Here is a 17,620-nt window from a genome sequence, read left to right as displayed (position 1 = left end):
GCCTCGAACGGCGCCGTAGTTTGAGACGGAGGCGGGCGATGGCGGCCGGCAAAAGGGGCGCGGGGCGCGGGGCGGCGCAGACAGGGGCATCGCTGGCCGAGGACCTCAGGCGCTGGGCGGCGGAAGAGATGAAGCTTCCTCCGGGCAAAGTTCCCTCCCAGAAGGCCGCACGCAGGTGGGTGAACGTGGGTGAAAAGGGGCGAGAGTATTTCTGAGCATCTGCAAAGTGCTCTGCCAGTCTGCTGGGTGTAGTGAGAATAAACCTGTCGAGCACGGTGAGCCCTGCAGATTGGACTGGAGCGGGTGGATCGCTCCTCTCCTACCCTGGGTTCCCTTGCATCTTAACGTGGTTCCTGAATTATTATTTTTGATAATAAATTTAATTGACGCTCAACCGCAGATGAAGAATGAATGGGTTATGTACAGGCAGCATATAGAATAGAATATCTTTATTGTCATTGTGTATCTCACAGCGAAATTAAGTGCTGTCCACAGTGCACACTACACACAAGTAAAATCCGCAAGTCAAAACACACATTATATACACACATTCTATTCACCATTGTGCTGCCCCTCATATTGCACTTCAATGTTGCACTAGACAGTAGTATTTAATATGGCTACAGCTCTGGGATAAAAACTTATTTTTCAGTCTGTATCTTGTGCCAGATGGTAATAGTTCAAAAAAAAAGTATGTTTTAGGATAGGATTGTAGGTTCTAATAATTTGGACTTCCTGTCTGGAAATATTTTGACAAGTATGCGAAATTGTATGATACAATTACCAACATCATGGATTTTTACTTCTTCCTCTCTCTCATTCTTCACCCTCAGAATGTGCTCAGGTCAGTGTGCTGACATCTGGAAGTATATCATCCGCCACATTCATCATCAGAGGTAGGAATAGCAAGATGGAGATCAGATAGTCAGAATTTTCCTTGGGGCTTCTACCTTTGTTTGGTCTGTGTCCTTTGAAGGGTTTAGAATTCTAGATTTGAAGTCCAGAACTCGGCAAAGGATTTGGACTACAGATCAAGGAGTAGAGGAATTTCTTCCAGCATAGACAGCTATAGATCTTTGTTTGGCATCTTATCTGGCATTCATTGCTAACAGTCTCGAAAGAAAATGGGCAGCTTTCAAAAAGAGGCTCTATTCTCTGAGTTAAGAAAATAGAAATTCTGTATTTGTACAATACTCAGTAGCCAAATGAAATGGCTTAGATAATGGCCTGGTTCGTGTAACATTGTAAGATTGTGGCTGTGTTTCCTTTAAGTAGATGAAACACAAATTGAGTATTAGCATGGTCTTGCCGGCTATGAGGGACGCGGTGGCTCAGTGGATTAGGATGCTGAGCTTGTCGATCAGAAGGTCGGCAGTTTGGCGGGTCGAATCCCGAGTGCCGTGTAACAGAGTGAGCGCCTGTTACTCATCCCAGCTTCTGCCAACCTAGCAGTTCGAAAGCACGTAAAAATGCAAGTAGAAAAATAGGGACCACTACGGTGGGAAGGTAACAGCGTCCCTAGAGTCAGAAACGACTAGCACGCATGTGCGGGGGAACCTTTACCTTTACCTTTAACCGGCTATGTAAACCCAACCACAGTGTTATTCTTCCCTTTGTTTTACAAGTATATAGATAGCACTCCAGCAGAACATTCTTTGCAATGTTTTGCAGCAGGGCTTAATTCTGTTGTTTTGACCCACGTTATTCTGCGCCTTAAGCACATTTTTCAGAATGAATCCTGTGCCCTGTTAAATGCTTTCATCTTGCTTATATTGCAGGACTGTAAAGAAGATCCGTGGGAACATACTGTGGTATCCTTTTCTTAACATCTTCTCTCTAGAGCCCAGTTTTCTTCTTTCTTTCCCATAATGGGCTTGAGAGATTAACCCTGAAACACTCAACTATCATGAATACTTTTCACCCAATGCCTCCTATTGGTTGGAGCAAAACAATGAAAACTATTGCAATAATAATATAGTCTTAAAGCACCTCAGTTCTTTAAATCTACTGCCAATAGTGGAAAGAGAAAGAGATTTAAAAGTCTAGCTCTAATCACACAGTTTTGCTGGAACACTGACTAACCCAGTGCTTCTCAGTCTTGCCAACTTGAAGATGTGTGGATTTCAACTCCCAGAATTCCTCAGCCAGCTGAGCAAAAGTCAAAAGTCCACACATTTTCAGGTTGCCAAGCTTGAAAAACACTAGCCAATGCCACGCTTCTCTGATATATGGGACGTGGCAATCACCCAAGGGCTCCCCCTTCATAAGATGCAAGTCCTCCCTTGCCGGCTAAAATTAACACCTAATAAAGCTGTTTCTTGTCCTGTGGTCGAAAAGGGATTGTGATCTTGGAATCTCTTGAACTTCTGGGAAGAGTCTAGGATTTTGCTTTGTATACATTCTAGGGCCAAAGGGCAAAATCGGTGCAGAGTAAGCGATTGAAATATGAGAGCGTTGTTCAATATTCTACACAGTTTAATACTTGCAGATGGAACAATCCATTACGTTTATTCAGGGGGAAAAATTGGCAATCAAAAGTTGTAAAGGGTGTAGGGCAGGGGTAGGCAACCTTGGCTCTTTTAGGACTCGTGGACTTCAACTCCCAGAATTCCTGAGCCAGCCATGCTGAGGGGAAAGGGAGAAGTTTCCATGCTGAGCCATGCTGGCTCAGGAATTCTGGGAGTTGAAGTCCACGAGTCATAAAAGAGCCACGTTTGCCTACCCCTGGTGTAGGGAATGGCTTTGAAAAAAATCAGAGAAGAGGAGCTTGAGCCCAGGCCAAGAAAATAACTTGAGAAGATTTTCAGAGAACCCTTCCCTATTTCACGTAAAGATAAAGTGAGGGGTGGGGGAGGACATTCAGACTTGCCAGATTCTTTTCCTAGAGCTGTCCCAATAAGAATAGTCCTGACCAATATGGCGCTGGTCTACGTTTATTGAGCTGACAAGTGTGCACCAAGGGAAATTTTGCCATGTTTCAAAGATGTCAACCATAATACAGAGTCTTTCTGCTCCCTCTGACCAGCTGCTCCCTTTCAAAAGGAAAACGTGCTGGTTTTTTATAACCTTACACAAGGCCTTGCCCAAAGGAATTCCAAACAAGTTGAAGATTTGTGTCCTTGATCCTATTTTTTTTTTGTTATCTAGGTATCAGCAGATGGAAAAAGGTGAGGTGAGTGAGAACAAAAGGAAGCAAAACATTTGCTTTGCCTCCAAAGCTTTGGGCCTGTAGGTGGGGGAGTGTGGCTCACCTAATGTTAGACTACCACATCTTCCGTCAACCTTGACCTGGTGGCCAATGGAATCCAGCAATAGCAGGAAAATCACGGGCGTGGCTTCCACCACTTGGAAAGGTCCATGCTTGAAACTATTGGCAGTTAGTGCAAAGAGGTGTGAGTGACCTGGGCTGTTTTCTGCGACAAGTTCTGCAAGGACTTTTTTGGTCCTCCAAAGGACGAGCTTCCAGCTGTGGAAGCTTTTTAAAGAAGGAGTGGGAGGGATCGTTCTGTGACTCTGCTCAAATAGGAAGCAAGAACTAAAAGATGGGGAGCTGGCCTTCTTGGTAACGTTAACAGATTCATCTTTCTTCTCAGGGCAAGCCCAGCGACTCTGAATCAGACAAAGAACGCCGCAAGCATCTAACTCAGGCCATTTCTCGCTTGAAGGAAGAAATACAGCAGGTGGACCTTCAGATCGAATTGGCACAGCGCGAGCTTGTAGCCAGTGGTGAGTTGAGAGCAAGCCGCGGAAACATTTGGATTCCGCTGTGAACTCCTCGGAGGACTGTTGAGTTGGGTTTATAAGCCCCCTTGGCTGACTCACCGCATCCAAGTACACCAAACAGAACAAGCTGAGCCTCTGTGGCAGGTTCAGCTGCGCACATTTGCACACTCTGATTTGCAACTCTTGTTCTTGGGCATCTAGAGGTCAGCCTGGAAACGACTCGGGAAAAGATCCGGGATGCCAAGCAACGCAGTTTGCTCCTAAAGGCCTACTCCACACGGGTCACAGCAGAACGCCAACAATTGAACAAGAAAGCTGCACAAGTCAAGGGACGTTTGGAGCAGTTGGAAGAAAAGTATGGACTCAGTTTCTAGGTCCCTTTACCACCTCGGCGAGAGGGGATCTGGCAGCCTCCTAGTTGTTGGAGGAAGAAAGGGTGATTTGCGGTCACATGTATTCAACTATGGCTTGATTAACCATGGATTAGCGAGTGGACGCAATATGCTGGATTCAGGCGATATGCTAAGGCAGACTTCCCTAGGTGGCAATTTCCAGAAGTGTGGAATCCTAGAATGACGAAGGAATGATGGGCGTAGAAGTCCACGTTTCTGGAATTTGCTAAACCGGTGCACAACCCGCTATGTCATACATGTCAAACACAAGGCCCAGGGGCCAGATCCGGCCCGCGAAGTGGTTTCATGTGGCCCACGAAGCCATCCTGGAAACAGTGAGAGAACGACCCCCACTGCCTTGGCCCTCGCCCAGAGACCCTCAGATCTGTCCCACTCCTGCCCAGGCCCCCATAGGCACCCTTGATGTGAACGATGTAGAGCTGGCCACGCCCACCCAGTAGGCCATACGCACTCTAGCCACGCCCACCCAGTAGGCCACACACCCAAGCCATACCCACCCGGCCCCTTGAGGGCAACCGCAATGCAGATGTGGCCCTCAATAAAATTGAGTTTGATACCCCTGTACTATGTTATGAATTGACGCAATGTGTGTGTGTGACCCAAGCCGATCTCTCTTCAGCCAGCTAGCCTGGAGAAGAAACTCGGTGCCATTCAAGTGTGGAAAGCAGATGTCCAGCTCAAACTCTCTCGTGGATTTCTTTCAGGAAAGCCAAGATGGCCGCCGTGTGTTTTAGTGACAAACACCCAGAGTCTCGGTTCCCCATCTCGGAGCCTGAAGTCCTGGTAAGGCCTGATGACTACTTTACAGGGTAAAACAGAGAGAGAGAGAGAGAAAAGGCTTTAAGTTGTACTTGGGATCCACAGTTATGGGAAGAAGTTCATTGATTGTTCCAAGTTACCATAGCACTACGTTAATGGTACTTGTGTCCAGTTAGGGCCATTGAAGCACCCCTGCACCAATATTTATAACCGCAGGGTATGCTTCAGCTGCCCCCCCCACTTCCCAATCTCTGCCCTTTTTTTTTGGACACCCTGCATTGTGCTGCCTTCTGCTGCTTGCACCTGATCTTTGCTATCTTCCTCTGCAGGCTGCGCTCAGCCTGGCCCTTCAGAAGGCCTCACCTAGGTTCAGGAGGAAGGCCTGGCACAGCCAGTAGGTGCCTGGCAGAGGCCTAGGCCAGGCACACCTCACAGCAGCAGGAGGAAGAAGAAGATGGCAGAGGTCAGCTGGGGGCAGCTAAATGCAGGGTGGCCAAAACGGCAGAGCTAGGCAGATGGGCGAGTGGAGGCAAGCAAAGCAGGGCAGGAGAACCATGACGTCCTGGCCCAAGGACCACAGCCCAAAGTACCAGAACTGCTGTCACTAAGCAGCATAATCGCATGATGTTTTGCCTAACAACTGCGTTGTTTAGCGACAGAAATTCCACTCTCAGATAAGGTCATTGAGCAAGGACTACCTACACTTGGTTTTTAAGAGGCGCTTGAGAGATTGCATTCCAGGGGAAAAAAAGCTAATGTTTTAATTATCTTGGATTGATTAAAATGTATTTGTTAAGGTGACACCCCCCACTATTCCTCATATTGCCTCTCTCCTGTCGTATTTTAGCGTTCTATGTACTTGCGATCGATATATTTTAATGGGAGAGAATCTGTGTAGCTCAAGAGTTGAACTGTGGAGTCCTTGGTGCTCTCTGAGCTGGGCTCTTCGCCCTGCAGACGTTTCATTACATCATCAGGCATTGATGTTATCTAGTCTGGTAATGAAATGTCTGCAAGCCTCATATCCCATTCTGATTCAATACTGCTTTTTAGCCTCCCCCCCCCCCCCCTTTTTTCGGTCTTGTGTTTACTTTTTTTTTTATCCCATTTATATCCCGCCCTTCTCCGAAGGCTCAGGGCAGCTTACAATCTAAGAAGCACAAATCAATGTGCTTAGCAATAGCCTTCATTCTATGTATATGCCTGCTTATTAGGGCTTTCGGCCCCCCCCCCAAGCGGCATTATTACAAAGTCAGCTTATTGCCCCCAACAATCTGGGTCCTCATTTTACCTACCTCGGAAGGATGGAAGGCTGAGTCAACCTTGAGCCTGGTGGGACTCGAACCTGCACTAATTGCAGGCAGCTGGTGTTACTTAAGGAGGCACTTTCCTTAACTATCCTATCGTTGTCAATATAGTTTTGGATGTTTTGAATATGTGAATACCAGTTCTCTTGCACCGGTTAACAACCGCAATAAAGTAAAGTATAAAAGAATGGAAAAGTGAAAGAGAACGGATTGTATAAAAGGTTCAGCTCAGGTTGTGTTGCCTTTTTTTTCTCCTAGCGGGATGTCCAGGAAGGCTGCCAGCTGCGTTTCCAATTCCTGAAGACCCTTTTTGAAAACAGCATCTCTGGGAGCTCCCCGTAAGGGTCCTGCCTCTTACCTTTCTGCAATTTGCCCCTTTTGCTTGGGTACAAGACAGGTCTAATGTCTTGTGGAAATAGCCACACACTAACTTTCTCTTTAAAAATTCTGATGTGTTTCTTTGGTTCTTCCCGGCAGAGGGGCGAACGACAAAGAGATGAATATTGCTTACCAATATTGGCTGAGCGTCGTGGAGGTAAGGCAGAATAGCATACCGGAGCAAGGGTGGGGAAGCTGATGCTTTACAGACATCGTTCCCAGGTCCCTCTGGTTGGGGCTGCTGGGAGCTGTAGTTCAGCCAGATAAAGAACCTAAAGCAGTGCAGTACAGCCTTGGTAAACAATTTTTTTTTTTTTGGCCTTGGAGGTGCTCTTTGTGCCTTCCTTAAGAACAGTAGAAGGCTTAACCTGACATTATCAAGGCTGCTAGATACAGTGGAGACGTTTGGATCTGTGCTTCTCAGAGGTGGCAACTTGAAAATGGGTGGACTTCAATTCCCAGAATTCAGGCTGGCGGGGGAATTCTTGGAGTTGGAAGTATCCTGAGTAACAAATACAAGATTAAAAAGCAACACAAGAAGAATACATGATGATAAGCCACAATGGTATATAATAATAGCCATCAATCTCTGCAGGGATCAAGGTGATTATTTGATCCTCCAGACCAAAGAATCCAAATTTTTAGCCCAGTCCACTCTGGGGTTTGCAGACGAGCCAGGGGTTGAATTTGATCTGTTGGTAACCCATACTTGTAAGGTCTGCTATACAAGAGATCCTCAACCCCCCCCCCCAGGCCACAGTCCACTACTGGGCTGTGGGCTGTTCAGAACCAGGCCACGTGAGTAGTGGGCCAGTGTGTGCAGGTGTGCCAAGCCGCCGCTTGTATGGGCCAGTTCCCTTCCCCCCCACCACCCTGGGCTGCCAAGCCACAGAGTTTGGGGACTGCTGTGCTATACCATTCAGGTCTAGTTGTTCCCTTGATGTGTCAGTGTGAAAGGATGATTATGCTCACATGCCCTTACCATGCCAAGGATTTTTTACGTTCTGGTCACTCATCCTGGCTGCTGAAAACTTCTTCCACACCTTAGTTTTTCTTTTCTTGTTCATTTTAGGAGGCTGGTGGGGTGTCATTGTTTCTTCCTCCCCACGTTTTAGCCATTTGTTCACTATACAGTACTTCTATAAGTCTTTGTACTCTAATGCTTTGCAATATACCAGGTTTCTAGACGTTCCGTGTATAAAACTCCCCCCTGGACATTGGATTATAGCAGCGTCTTACTTTGCATTCCGTTTGTTTTATTCCAGTGGAAATGGCGTCAAACGGCTTCTCCCTGCGGAGTCAGGGATGAAGCGATTGCCAGTCGAATTGGACAATGGTCACTCTGGATTGGCTTCTCGTATCTCCAAAAATTATCTTGGAAATTGGGAGAGAGGGGCATTGGGATTTGGGAAAAGACTGGATGATGCTGTGAGCCAGTCTGGAAGAATTTCCATATAAGAACCGTTCAAGCTTCTAAAGAACAGTGCTGAACTAGACAGATATGGCATATTACTAGCTGTAGCAATGAAAGGCTTGGCATACAGGTTGGATCAAGGACAATCTCAGCTGTTGTTTTGCATCTTCCTACAGAGAGTTATTGGTACCCATCCTCCAGCCCTTGTCCTATCAGCTTTGGAGCACTTGGCCCTTCAGAACACAATGAAGCTGCAGGAGTTGACGGACAAGATCAACCTCCCCCAAGTTGTGGCTGCCCTCAAGTAGGTCCCATCTTTTGGCTAAGAAGGACTTGATGGTCCTTCCCAGGTAAAATTGAAGGTACCTCCAGAGCTAGCAAGAATATTCAGCACCCTCACGAAATTTGCCAGGATCGTAGCGCTTCTGAGTGCACAATTAACACCTTCTACTTTCGGCTAGTTAAATACATGCCGGTTGACTTAGGACCAGTCATATTTCCCAGAATGCATTGGAACTCTCCCAAAGCTCTAGGGAATTGTAGGAAGCATCTACATGTCACCAAGCCAGCCTCCACTCCTAAAAAGTATTGCTGCTAGGTAAACCTCACCCAACAGAAAAGTGTTTTTTAATTTTTTTGCTTTTCGGACCCCTTCCATTTTTAAAAATTATGGAAGACACACACACCCTCCAAAGAGCTTTGGCTTGTATAGGTTACATTTATTGATATTTGCCATATTAAAAAAATGAAAACTGGCACATTTGTGGAATGTGTATTTCCAGGTATAGAAATAACAGTATTAAACCCGATAGATAAAAGATACAGTTTTAATGAAAAAACCCTCTATATTTTTAAATAAATAAATATAATAAGGAGAAGAGTGATACTGTTTTAAATTTCTGCAAATAATTTCAATATCTGGCAAATAATTTTGATTTCACAGGCCCATGAGAGGGTCTTGGGGGACCCCCAGGCATTGTTCTGTTCCAGCCTACTACCCGCCCTGTTTGAATGTCAGGGACAACCCCTTTTATAGTCAACAGGCTGGAAAAACCCAACCAAATTTATTTACAAAGAAATCAAAAGTTCAAACAAGAGTTAAACAGGAATAACAGACCAGGACTCTAGCAGTAGATCTTCAAATGGTTGCCTTCAGCAACCAGCACCTCCCACATTTTCCCCTTTTATCAGCAGTCCCAAGGCATGGCTTCTCATTGCCTTCTCCTCCTCTCACCGAGTTGCCTCATTGTCTTTCTCTGTTCTGCTCTGCTGGATTGCCTCCTGCTCCTAGCGTCCCTGAATAGATCCAGCTGTGAATCATCTATGTCCAATACCTTGTGCTCACACGGCTGAGTCTGATAAGGAACATGACGGGAGGGGCCAGGCTGAGAGTCCTGCAGTGCATCAGAGCCTCCCTCTGACACCAAAAGCTCTCCAAACCCCTTCTCCTCCTCCTCTTCAGAATCATCAGACTCAGCTGCTGGTATCACAGGCTGACGCTGAATCACAACAGGCGTTTCCCAGCCACACTTGGAGAAACGCTGTGATAGAGGATAAGGTTGGAGATCGGGAAGATTTGTATTTGAGTCCTAATCTTACTAGATATATGGGCCAGGCACATGCATCTCTAGTTACTTCTTTGTGAGTGTGTGGAAGCCTAGAGTTGCTGCAACAGTGAGATAGGTAGCAGATACGTATATAATAAATACATAAAAATTGGCTCTGGGTTTTCCAGCAGCAGGTAAGACCTGTAAGCCCCGTTCTGCTCTCTTCCTAGGTTCCGTTACAACAGCACACACTTACAAGATGTCTCGGATTCAGTGGATGAGCTGCCTTCCGTCCGGGTTCTTATTCAGGTGAAATAAATTGGATCTCAGAAGAGACTTTCCCAGCTTCTGTTTCGCAATTAGACCAATCTGTTTCACGATCAGAGCAGCTCCAGAGAAGTTCCAAACAGCCTGTTTCTGCATGGAACATTCTGACTGGGGGCCGGTGGTGGTGGTGGTGGTCAATAGATTGAATTCGCCTGGTGGGTTTCCTGTGCACCGTATAAGGAAAAAATACCTTTTTTCTTGGACTCTGCCTGGGACAGGAGGGCTGGAGCAAATGTGAGATGCTCTGCGTGCAGCAGATTCCCCTGCATGCGGTGGAGAAAGACCTGCTGGCACGCCTTGAAGCCCTCGTGAAGGAAATGCACAGTTTCCTGTCTGACGGATCAGAGCACTCCATCCTGGCCAGGTAAGAGTCTTTCCAGATGTGCTTCAGACGAGGGAACGATGACTGGGTAAGGGTAGTTTTCGGCTGGCCGGCCAGGCCCACAGGGAATCCTCAACCTGTTCGTTTAGCAACCCTTTGAAGCTACAACACCAGTCCTCACGCTTGCGACCATTGCAACATCCCCGTCATCACATGATCAGAAGTTGGGCTTTTGGGAACTGGCATACATTTACCACTGTTGCAGCACCCTGGGGTCAGCCGATTGCCATTTGTGGCCATCCCAGTCTGCTCCCGACAGTAAAATCAGCGGGGGAAAGCCAGATTTGCTTAATTAAGGCCCTCAATTCGAAATTGGATTTGCTTAATGAAGACTTGCTTGATTGTTAAGTGTGATTCACTTAACAGTTGGCAGTGGTTTGCTTAGCAACCAGGGCCAAAAAAAGATCATAAAAAAATCGGGCAACCTTGTTTAGCAGCGGAAAATCCGGTCCCAAATGTGGCTGTAAGTCCAAGGATCACCTGTACTGTAATTCCCAAATGTTTACTGAAACAACCAGATCTGCAGGTTAGGCCAGCGGTTCCCAACCTTTCCAGCTTGGCGGCCCGGCTTGGGGGGAGGCATTGGAGTGTCAGGCACCCGCATGTGCGCACAGCTCCGATTGGTGCGAGGGCAGTGCACGTGCCATCCACTCACATGAATGGAGCTTTGCGCGCGAGTGAAGAGTGCTTACAATCACACACAAAGGTCCACTCGTGCGAGCGGCAGGCACTTGAGCTAGGATGTGAAGCTCCACTCACACGAGCAGAGGGCACTTGTGAATGGAGCTTCACACGTGAGTGGAAGTGCCCTCCGCTCGTGCAAGCGAAGTTTTGCGCATGCGCATTTGCCCATTTCTCCTGTGGCCCAGTCTCACACAGGCTGCGGCCCAGTGGTTTCGAACCGGTAGTTTCGAACCCCTGCAACCCAGAGATTGGGGACTCCCCCCAGTTAGTCTGACTCAGTCCCTTCCCCTCGCAATCCAGAGCGGCTTTTGAGATGGAGCTCCGTGCAGTGAGGCTGCGAGGATACAGGGATGGGCTCCTGCTGGGCTGTCAGGAACTGGAAGAAGTGGTGAAGGCCCGGTACGCAGAACTGCAGAACTTACAGGCGAAACGCCAGCGCATTTTGGACTTCCGCCATTTGGTGGTAGGTATGCCACGTAGCAGAGTGAGCGCCTGTTACTCGTCCCAGCTTCTGCCAACCTAGCAGTTCGAAAGCACGTAAAAATGCAAGTAGAAAAATAGGGACCACTCCGGTGGGAAGGTAACAGCGTTCCGTGCACCTTTGGCGTCTAGTCATGTCGGCCACATGACCACGGAGACGTCCTCGGACAAGCGCTGGCACTTCGGCTTTGAAACGGAGATGAGCACCGGCCCCTAGAGTCGTAAACGACTAGCACGCATGTGCGGGGGAACCTTTACCTTTACCTTTTATGCAGCAGGAAGAGAAAGGATTGGGAGGAAAGAGGGCAGGCTTTTTAGTTCAGGAAACTGGTAGGCACAGTCCAAGGTCAGCAGTTCTTTTATTTTGTGGTTTTCTATTATATTGTCCCGGGCAAACATTTACTTTTTTTTTTTTTTTTTTTTGAGAAAAAAATGACATTTTTAGCACTGAAAACAATTTTTTTTCAAACATTTTAAGTAGGTGGACTCTTATAAAAATTAACATCTTGCAAGGTTAGGCCTTGTTTTGAAAACAATTTTAACTTTTAAGAATGCCTGTGTAATTGAAAATACTTTGAAAAAAGATAAAAACTCCTTCGAGTCAAACTCCTGGTATTGAGGGAAGGGAGAATGTGATAAGTTTGTCGAGGGACTTTCATCCTGTGGGTCTACTTCTCTGCTTTCCTCCCACAGAATGAGAAACAGCAACATATTCGGGCCCTTATCAAAGGCACTTCGTTTATCAAATCCCAGCTCCGCAAGGACCAAGCTGAGGTGAGATTGCCATTCAGCCCATCTGCCAGAAGCCTTTGCTCATCACCTGCTTGACCCCTTTAAGATTTGAGGTGTTAAGATTTCAAACCTTCAGCATACAGATTTACACCAGGGTTTCCTAGCCTGGGCGACTTTAAGATGCGTAGACTTCAACTCCCAGAATTCACGGCTGGCTGGAGAATTCTGGGAGTTGAAATCCACGCGTCTTAAAAGTTGCCACGGTTGGGAAAACCCTGGATGACAAACCTCTGTTCTGAAGCCGTAGCACTTTCTAGAAAGCCGTGGGATTACTGGCAAGCTGCCTCCCTGAAAATTATCTCTGTGCTTATTCGGCACCCAGTTGACTTACGGTTGTGCTTCTCCTTCAGATCCAGGATTTCATACAGAAAAAACTGCTGCCTCAGACTCAACAGGTGCAGCTGGAGACCCAGCAGCTTCACGACAGGATAAGCCGGGAGGTCCAGCATTTCAAAACCATTGTCTTGCCTTGTCTGCTGACTCGCCAGATAGCTGGGTGAGGCATCTCCTGGCGTCTCCATGTGGCTGGGTGTAACTCTGTTGGGTGGGGGGCAGGAGGGTGAATGTTTGGAGTCCTTTTCCAGAGACTTTCCTTCCAAAGCTCGAAAGAGCTCTCTTGTTACTACCCTTTTTTCCCCCCTTTGAGAAATAAATCAGCTGGGAGAAATGGCTTGAGGGAGGTTAAAAAGAGCCTTGGTGGAGCAGTGGGCTGATGCCTCCCTAAGTAACACCAGCTGCCTGCAATTAGTGCAGGTTCGAGTCCCACCAGGCTCAAGGTTGACTCAGCCTTCCATCCTTCCCAGGTAGGTAAAATGAGGACCCAGATTGTTGGGGGCAATTAAGCTGACTTTGTAATAATGCTGCTTGGGGGGGGGGGGCGAAAGCCCTAATAAGCAGGCATATACATAGAATAAAGGCTACTGCTAAGCACATTGATTTGTGCTTAGACTGTAAACCGCCCTGAGTCTTCGGAGAAGGGCGGGATATAAATGGGATAAAAATGAGGACCCAGATTGTTGGGGGCAATTAAGCTGACTTTGTAATAATGCCGCTTGGGGTGTGTGTGTGAAAGCCCTAATAAGCAGGCATATACATAGAATGAAGGCTATTGCTAAGCACATTGATTTGTGCTTAGATTGTAAGCCGCCCTGAGTCTTCGGAGAAGGGCGGGATATAAATGGGATTAAAAATAAAAAAATAAATAAAATAAAATAAAGATGGTCTGCCAGTAAAAGCAGTAAAATCACGTTTCTCTTCTCCTGAGGGTCATTTCCTACAAATGAGTTTTACTGAAAGGTGTTTTTTTTAACCTTTCCCGGCACTTGTCTTTCCTTGATGCAAAATTCAGGAGTGTTTTTGGCCCCAGTTTTTTTTATATATAAAGAAAATAGACTTGATTTTCTTTTTTAAGCACGGAGGATTGGCATGCCTTAATGATGGTTGATGGGATGTAGGTCCAGTTGCAGGTGGGGGGAAAAAAACAAACCCTCTTTCTGCCATTGTCTTCCAGGTCTCAAGACGTCCCAGCCCACCAACTTTCTATCCATTGCTTAAGCCGGGCAGCACCGTCCGAAAATCGGGCCTTTCTTAACGTATGCAATGGAATTAGCTTTCCCCTTTATAAGGTATGGTATGCCTCTGTGGTGTGATTTGCTGAATTCATCTAAGATGAGTCGGGTGAAATTCGTTTGGATTGTTTTATAGACTGTTCACCCTCCCTTCCATTTTTCCAGCTTAATCGTAATCATTGAGGAATGGAGGCAAACTTTAAGGGTGGGGGGAATAAAGCGGAAGCAAAAACCACACTTGTTCTATGGAGTGCAAAGGGCGAACGTATCAAACGAAAATCTGATCGATGTACATTTCATTCAGCGCTGCTAATAAAATGGTGTCTTGTAGTCATTTTTCCATTTAGGCATCCTGAAAACGACTAAGCTGATTTTAGAGGAGCCCCAGGGCCATATCTACAGCTTTGGAGAACCACTTGCAGCCAAGTAGTGGTTCCTGGCAAAAAAAACACCCATTGGGGAAAATTGGATTTGCTTAACTGCCACAAAAATTGTAAAATAGGTCGGACTCAACTTACAATGGAAACTCCAGTCCCAGTTGTGTGCATCAGGGGTCCCTGGGTTGCGGCCCACCACTGGGCCTTGAGCTGTTTGGAACCGGGTTGCGCAAGTGGCAGGCAAGTGTGCACGCGCCCATCCCCACTTACGTGAGCAGCGTGTGAGTGCGTGTGCACACGCTCCTTTTGTGTGAGCGCCATGCGTGTGTGCTTGCCGCTCACACAAATGGAGCTACATGCGTGTGCCCACTGCTCGCGCAGACCCATCTCCTCTCCCGACCCCCATCTCCCCCCCTCCCCCGCGGGAAAGGTTGGGAAACTCTGGTATACATAAGTCAAGGTCTACCTGTATAATGTTCACTCAGTATTCAGCTTGCTCTGAACTGCAGTTACAAAGTCTTTTCTGTAATGCTATCGCCCTACTAGAAGCCTACGGTGTTGCATTGATTTCTTCTTTTTTTGTTTTTATAAGTGGAGAATGTTGCATCTGCCTTTTATGAGTTGCGTTCCACTTGAGGCTGGTCTGGAATTCCTCTTCACGTTCCTGTGATCCATGCAATCTCATATATATGAGCCATGGTGGCACAGGGGTTAGAATGCAGTACTGCAGGCTACTTCTGCTGACTGCCGGCTGCCAGCAGTTCAGCGGTTCGAGTCTCACCAGCTCAAGGTTGACTCAGCCTTCCATCCTTCTGAGGTCGATAAAGTGAGGGCCCAGATTGTTGGGGGCCATAATAGGCTGACTGTAAACCGCTTAGAGAGGGCTGTAAAGCAGTATGAAGCTGTAAAGCAGTATGTAAGTCTAAGTGCTATTGCTATATGGTATCTGTATCTCTGCTTTCTTAATCTCCCTTTAGGCTCCTGAACAGCTCCTTCTCCATACGGTGGAGCTGAAGAAGATGCTTGCTTACCTGCATGCCCAGTTGGGCTCCAAACAAAGAGCTTTGGGAAACTTGCAGCACCAGCTAGATAGTGCCCCAGAGCCTGATGTACCATGTATGGAAACTTCTCCCAATTATTATTATTATTATTGCTGCTTCTTCTTTCTGACCTTGTGCTTTAGTTAAAGTTTTCAAAAAACAGAGGTCATATCCTGCTCCAGAATTCCAACCCCCTCTTCCTGTCCCAGTTTGTAAGCAAAAGGGAGACACTACCCCATCCTTATCCCACAAATCTAAAAGCCACACTGAAGGGTGAACGTTTGATAATATTTCTCCACGCATTGTACGCTCGCCGCATCCCCATTTGGGGTTGTTTTTCATTACATGGCAAGTCACAATGTGTCCTGCCCTGAACAGGGCAATGAACCTTTTAGCTCCAGCTCCGATTTCAGGGATGGAACTTCCTTGATAGCACCTCTGATTCTATGGCACCCCAAATGAAATGCATTGTTTTGGATCATGTGAAAAGGGCCTTTAAGGCTGGTGGGGTGCTTGGATGTTCTCTGAGCTCGGTGATTTTCTTGCAAAGGTTTCATGCATGCTACCAGCAGCAATGTGACCAAGATCGGTAACGAAACGTCTGCAAGAAAACGGCCAAGCTCAGAGAGCGCCAAGGACCCCACGGTTCAACCCTGAGCTACAAATATTCACTTCCCTCGGTACCTTTTCGGGTTTTTTAATGTCATTTATCATTGATATTGAAGTCAAGTTGAGATGGATTTTATGCTGCTGGCTTAATGGAATGTGTTTTATTTCCTATCCCTTTTGTTCCGTGGTCCTCACTTATTTATCTTCCAAGCCACGCCGATTCTATTCTTCCTTCTAAGCTTAGGGTGAAAATAAATGGAGAGCCAATCTAGGTATTGTGGTTAAGGCATCAGGCTAGAAACAGAAAACTTGTGCCTTCTAGTCCCGCCTTAGGCACTTTGGACCAGTCACTCTCCCTCAGCTCTAGGAAGAAGGCAATGGTATACCACTTCGGAAGAACCTCGCCAAGAAAATTACAGGGACTAGAATCAGGGGTAGGCAACCTTGGCTCTTTTAGGACTCGTGGACTTCAACTCCCAGAATTCCTGAGCCAGCATGGCTCAGCTTGGAAACCTCTCCCTTTCCCCTCAGCGTGGCTGGCTCAGGAATTCTGGGAGTTGAAGTCCACGAGTCCTAAAAGACCCAGTGTTGCCTATCCCTGACTTTGCTTGTCAGAAGGTTGCAAAAGGGGATCAAGTGAGCCCCTGGGGATGCTGCAATGGTCATTAGTGTGAAAAACGGTCACAAGTCACTTTTCCAAATGAACTGTTGTAAGTCAAGGGCTACCTATAGTAGTAGCGATTCCCCTCACATTCTATTTCACTGCTGCCTGTATAAGAGGTATGAGAGACAGGTACCTTGGCCTACACACTAAACCAAGGGTAGGCAACCTTGGCTTTTTTAGGACTTGTGGACTTCAACTCCCAGAATCCCTGAGCCAGCATGGCTCAGCTTGGAAACCTCCCTTTCCCCTCAGCATGGCTGGCTCAGGAATTCTGGGAGTTGAAGTCCACAAGTCATAAAGCGGCCTAGGCCAGGAGTAGGCAACCTTGGCTCTTTTATGACTCGTGGACTTCAGCTCCCAGAATTCCTGAGCCAGCATGGCTCAGCTTGGAAATCTCTCCCTTTCCCCTCAGCATGGCTGGCTCAGGAATTCTGGGAGTTGAAGTCCACGAGTCCTTAAAAGAGCCAAGGCTGCCTACCCCTGGACTAGATCCAGGAAGTCTCCAAGAATTGGACACGCTCGAATTGGAAGGAAAAATGACAGCTAAGCTGTTTTTCTTCTCTGTCCCCAGCCTTGGTGCGAGAAGTGCAGTCCCATGACCAGAAACAAGCCTTTGAGTTGCTGCCTCGCATCCAGTGCCTGATGGATCAGTGCCGGGCTCGTGTCGAGCGTTGGCCTGAGATCCAAGCTACTCTGGATGCCTGGTGAGTGAAGGGACCCTAGCAGGTATTACAGGGCCTGATATCAAAGAGAGGAGGGGGGCGGGTTTGCCACATTTATGCATCTTTTTCTGTTCCCTCTCTGTCTAGGTGGGAACAGCCAGGACAGTTTGTTCTACCGCACGAGCGCCGGCACGGCTTCACCTTGCAACAGTGGCTGGAGCGTTGGACCTTGGCTGCCAAGAACCTGCAGCAACGGCAGATGTGGCTTTGAAAAGCAGCCCAAAGCCCTCCTGAAGACAGAGCAGTTGCGCCTGTGCTTCCATCCAGCTGCTAAAAGGCGGCTGTTAATTTCATTCAAGGGAGTAAGCAGTTTTCAGCACCTCTCCTCCCGGGGGAGGAAGTGATGTTGAAGGTACATCTCAACAAGTAGCACCTATGTATTTTCTAACTATTTGAAATAAAATATTAAGTGTATCCTCGCTTCACCTTTTTCC

The 17,620-nt window shown here is 47.1% G+C and overlaps 1 protein-coding gene across 1 annotated transcript; it reads left to right on the top strand.

Annotated features, from left to right (window-relative positions):
* Positions 1-8: 8 nt before the first annotated feature.
* HAUS5 (HAUS augmin like complex subunit 5) lies at positions 9-17,594 on the top strand. Its single transcript, XM_083369470.1, has 19 exons — positions 9-175; positions 834-896; positions 1,779-1,811; positions 3,148-3,172; positions 3,594-3,726; positions 3,925-4,078; positions 4,841-4,919; positions 6,461-6,540; positions 6,680-6,737; positions 8,171-8,298; positions 9,772-9,850; positions 10,087-10,232; positions 11,235-11,397; positions 12,108-12,188; positions 12,557-12,702; positions 13,717-13,831; positions 15,129-15,267; positions 17,036-17,168; positions 17,274-17,594. The coding sequence occupies exons 1-19, from the start codon at positions 39-41 to the stop codon at positions 17,395-17,397; spliced, it is 2,016 nt and encodes a 671-aa protein (XP_083225596.1). The 5' UTR covers positions 9-38; the 3' UTR covers positions 17,398-17,594.
* The last annotated feature ends 26 nt before the right edge of the window (positions 17,595-17,620 follow it).

This window comes from Vipera ursinii (genome assembly GCF_947247035.1).
Source record: "Vipera ursinii genome assembly, chromosome: 9".
Taxonomy (NCBI): Eukaryota; Metazoa; Chordata; class Lepidosauria; order Squamata; family Viperidae; genus Vipera; species Vipera ursinii.
This window is presented reverse-complemented; position numbering and strand designations above follow the sequence as displayed.

Bases quoted from the DNA above. Each gene is read 5' to 3' on its own strand.
- HAUS5 (XM_083369470.1), top strand. From the start codon at position 39: ATGGCGGCCGGCAAAAGGGGCGCGGGGCGCGGGGCGGCGCAGACAGGG. The intron at 12,703-13,716 runs GTGAGGCATCTC...ATTGTCTTCCAG, and splicing joins CTGACTCGCCAGATAGCTGG to GTCTCAAGACGTCCCAGCCC. The intron at 17,169-17,273 runs GTGAGTGAAGGG...CTCTCTGTCTAG, and splicing joins CAAGCTACTCTGGATGCCTG to GTGGGAACAGCCAGGACAGT.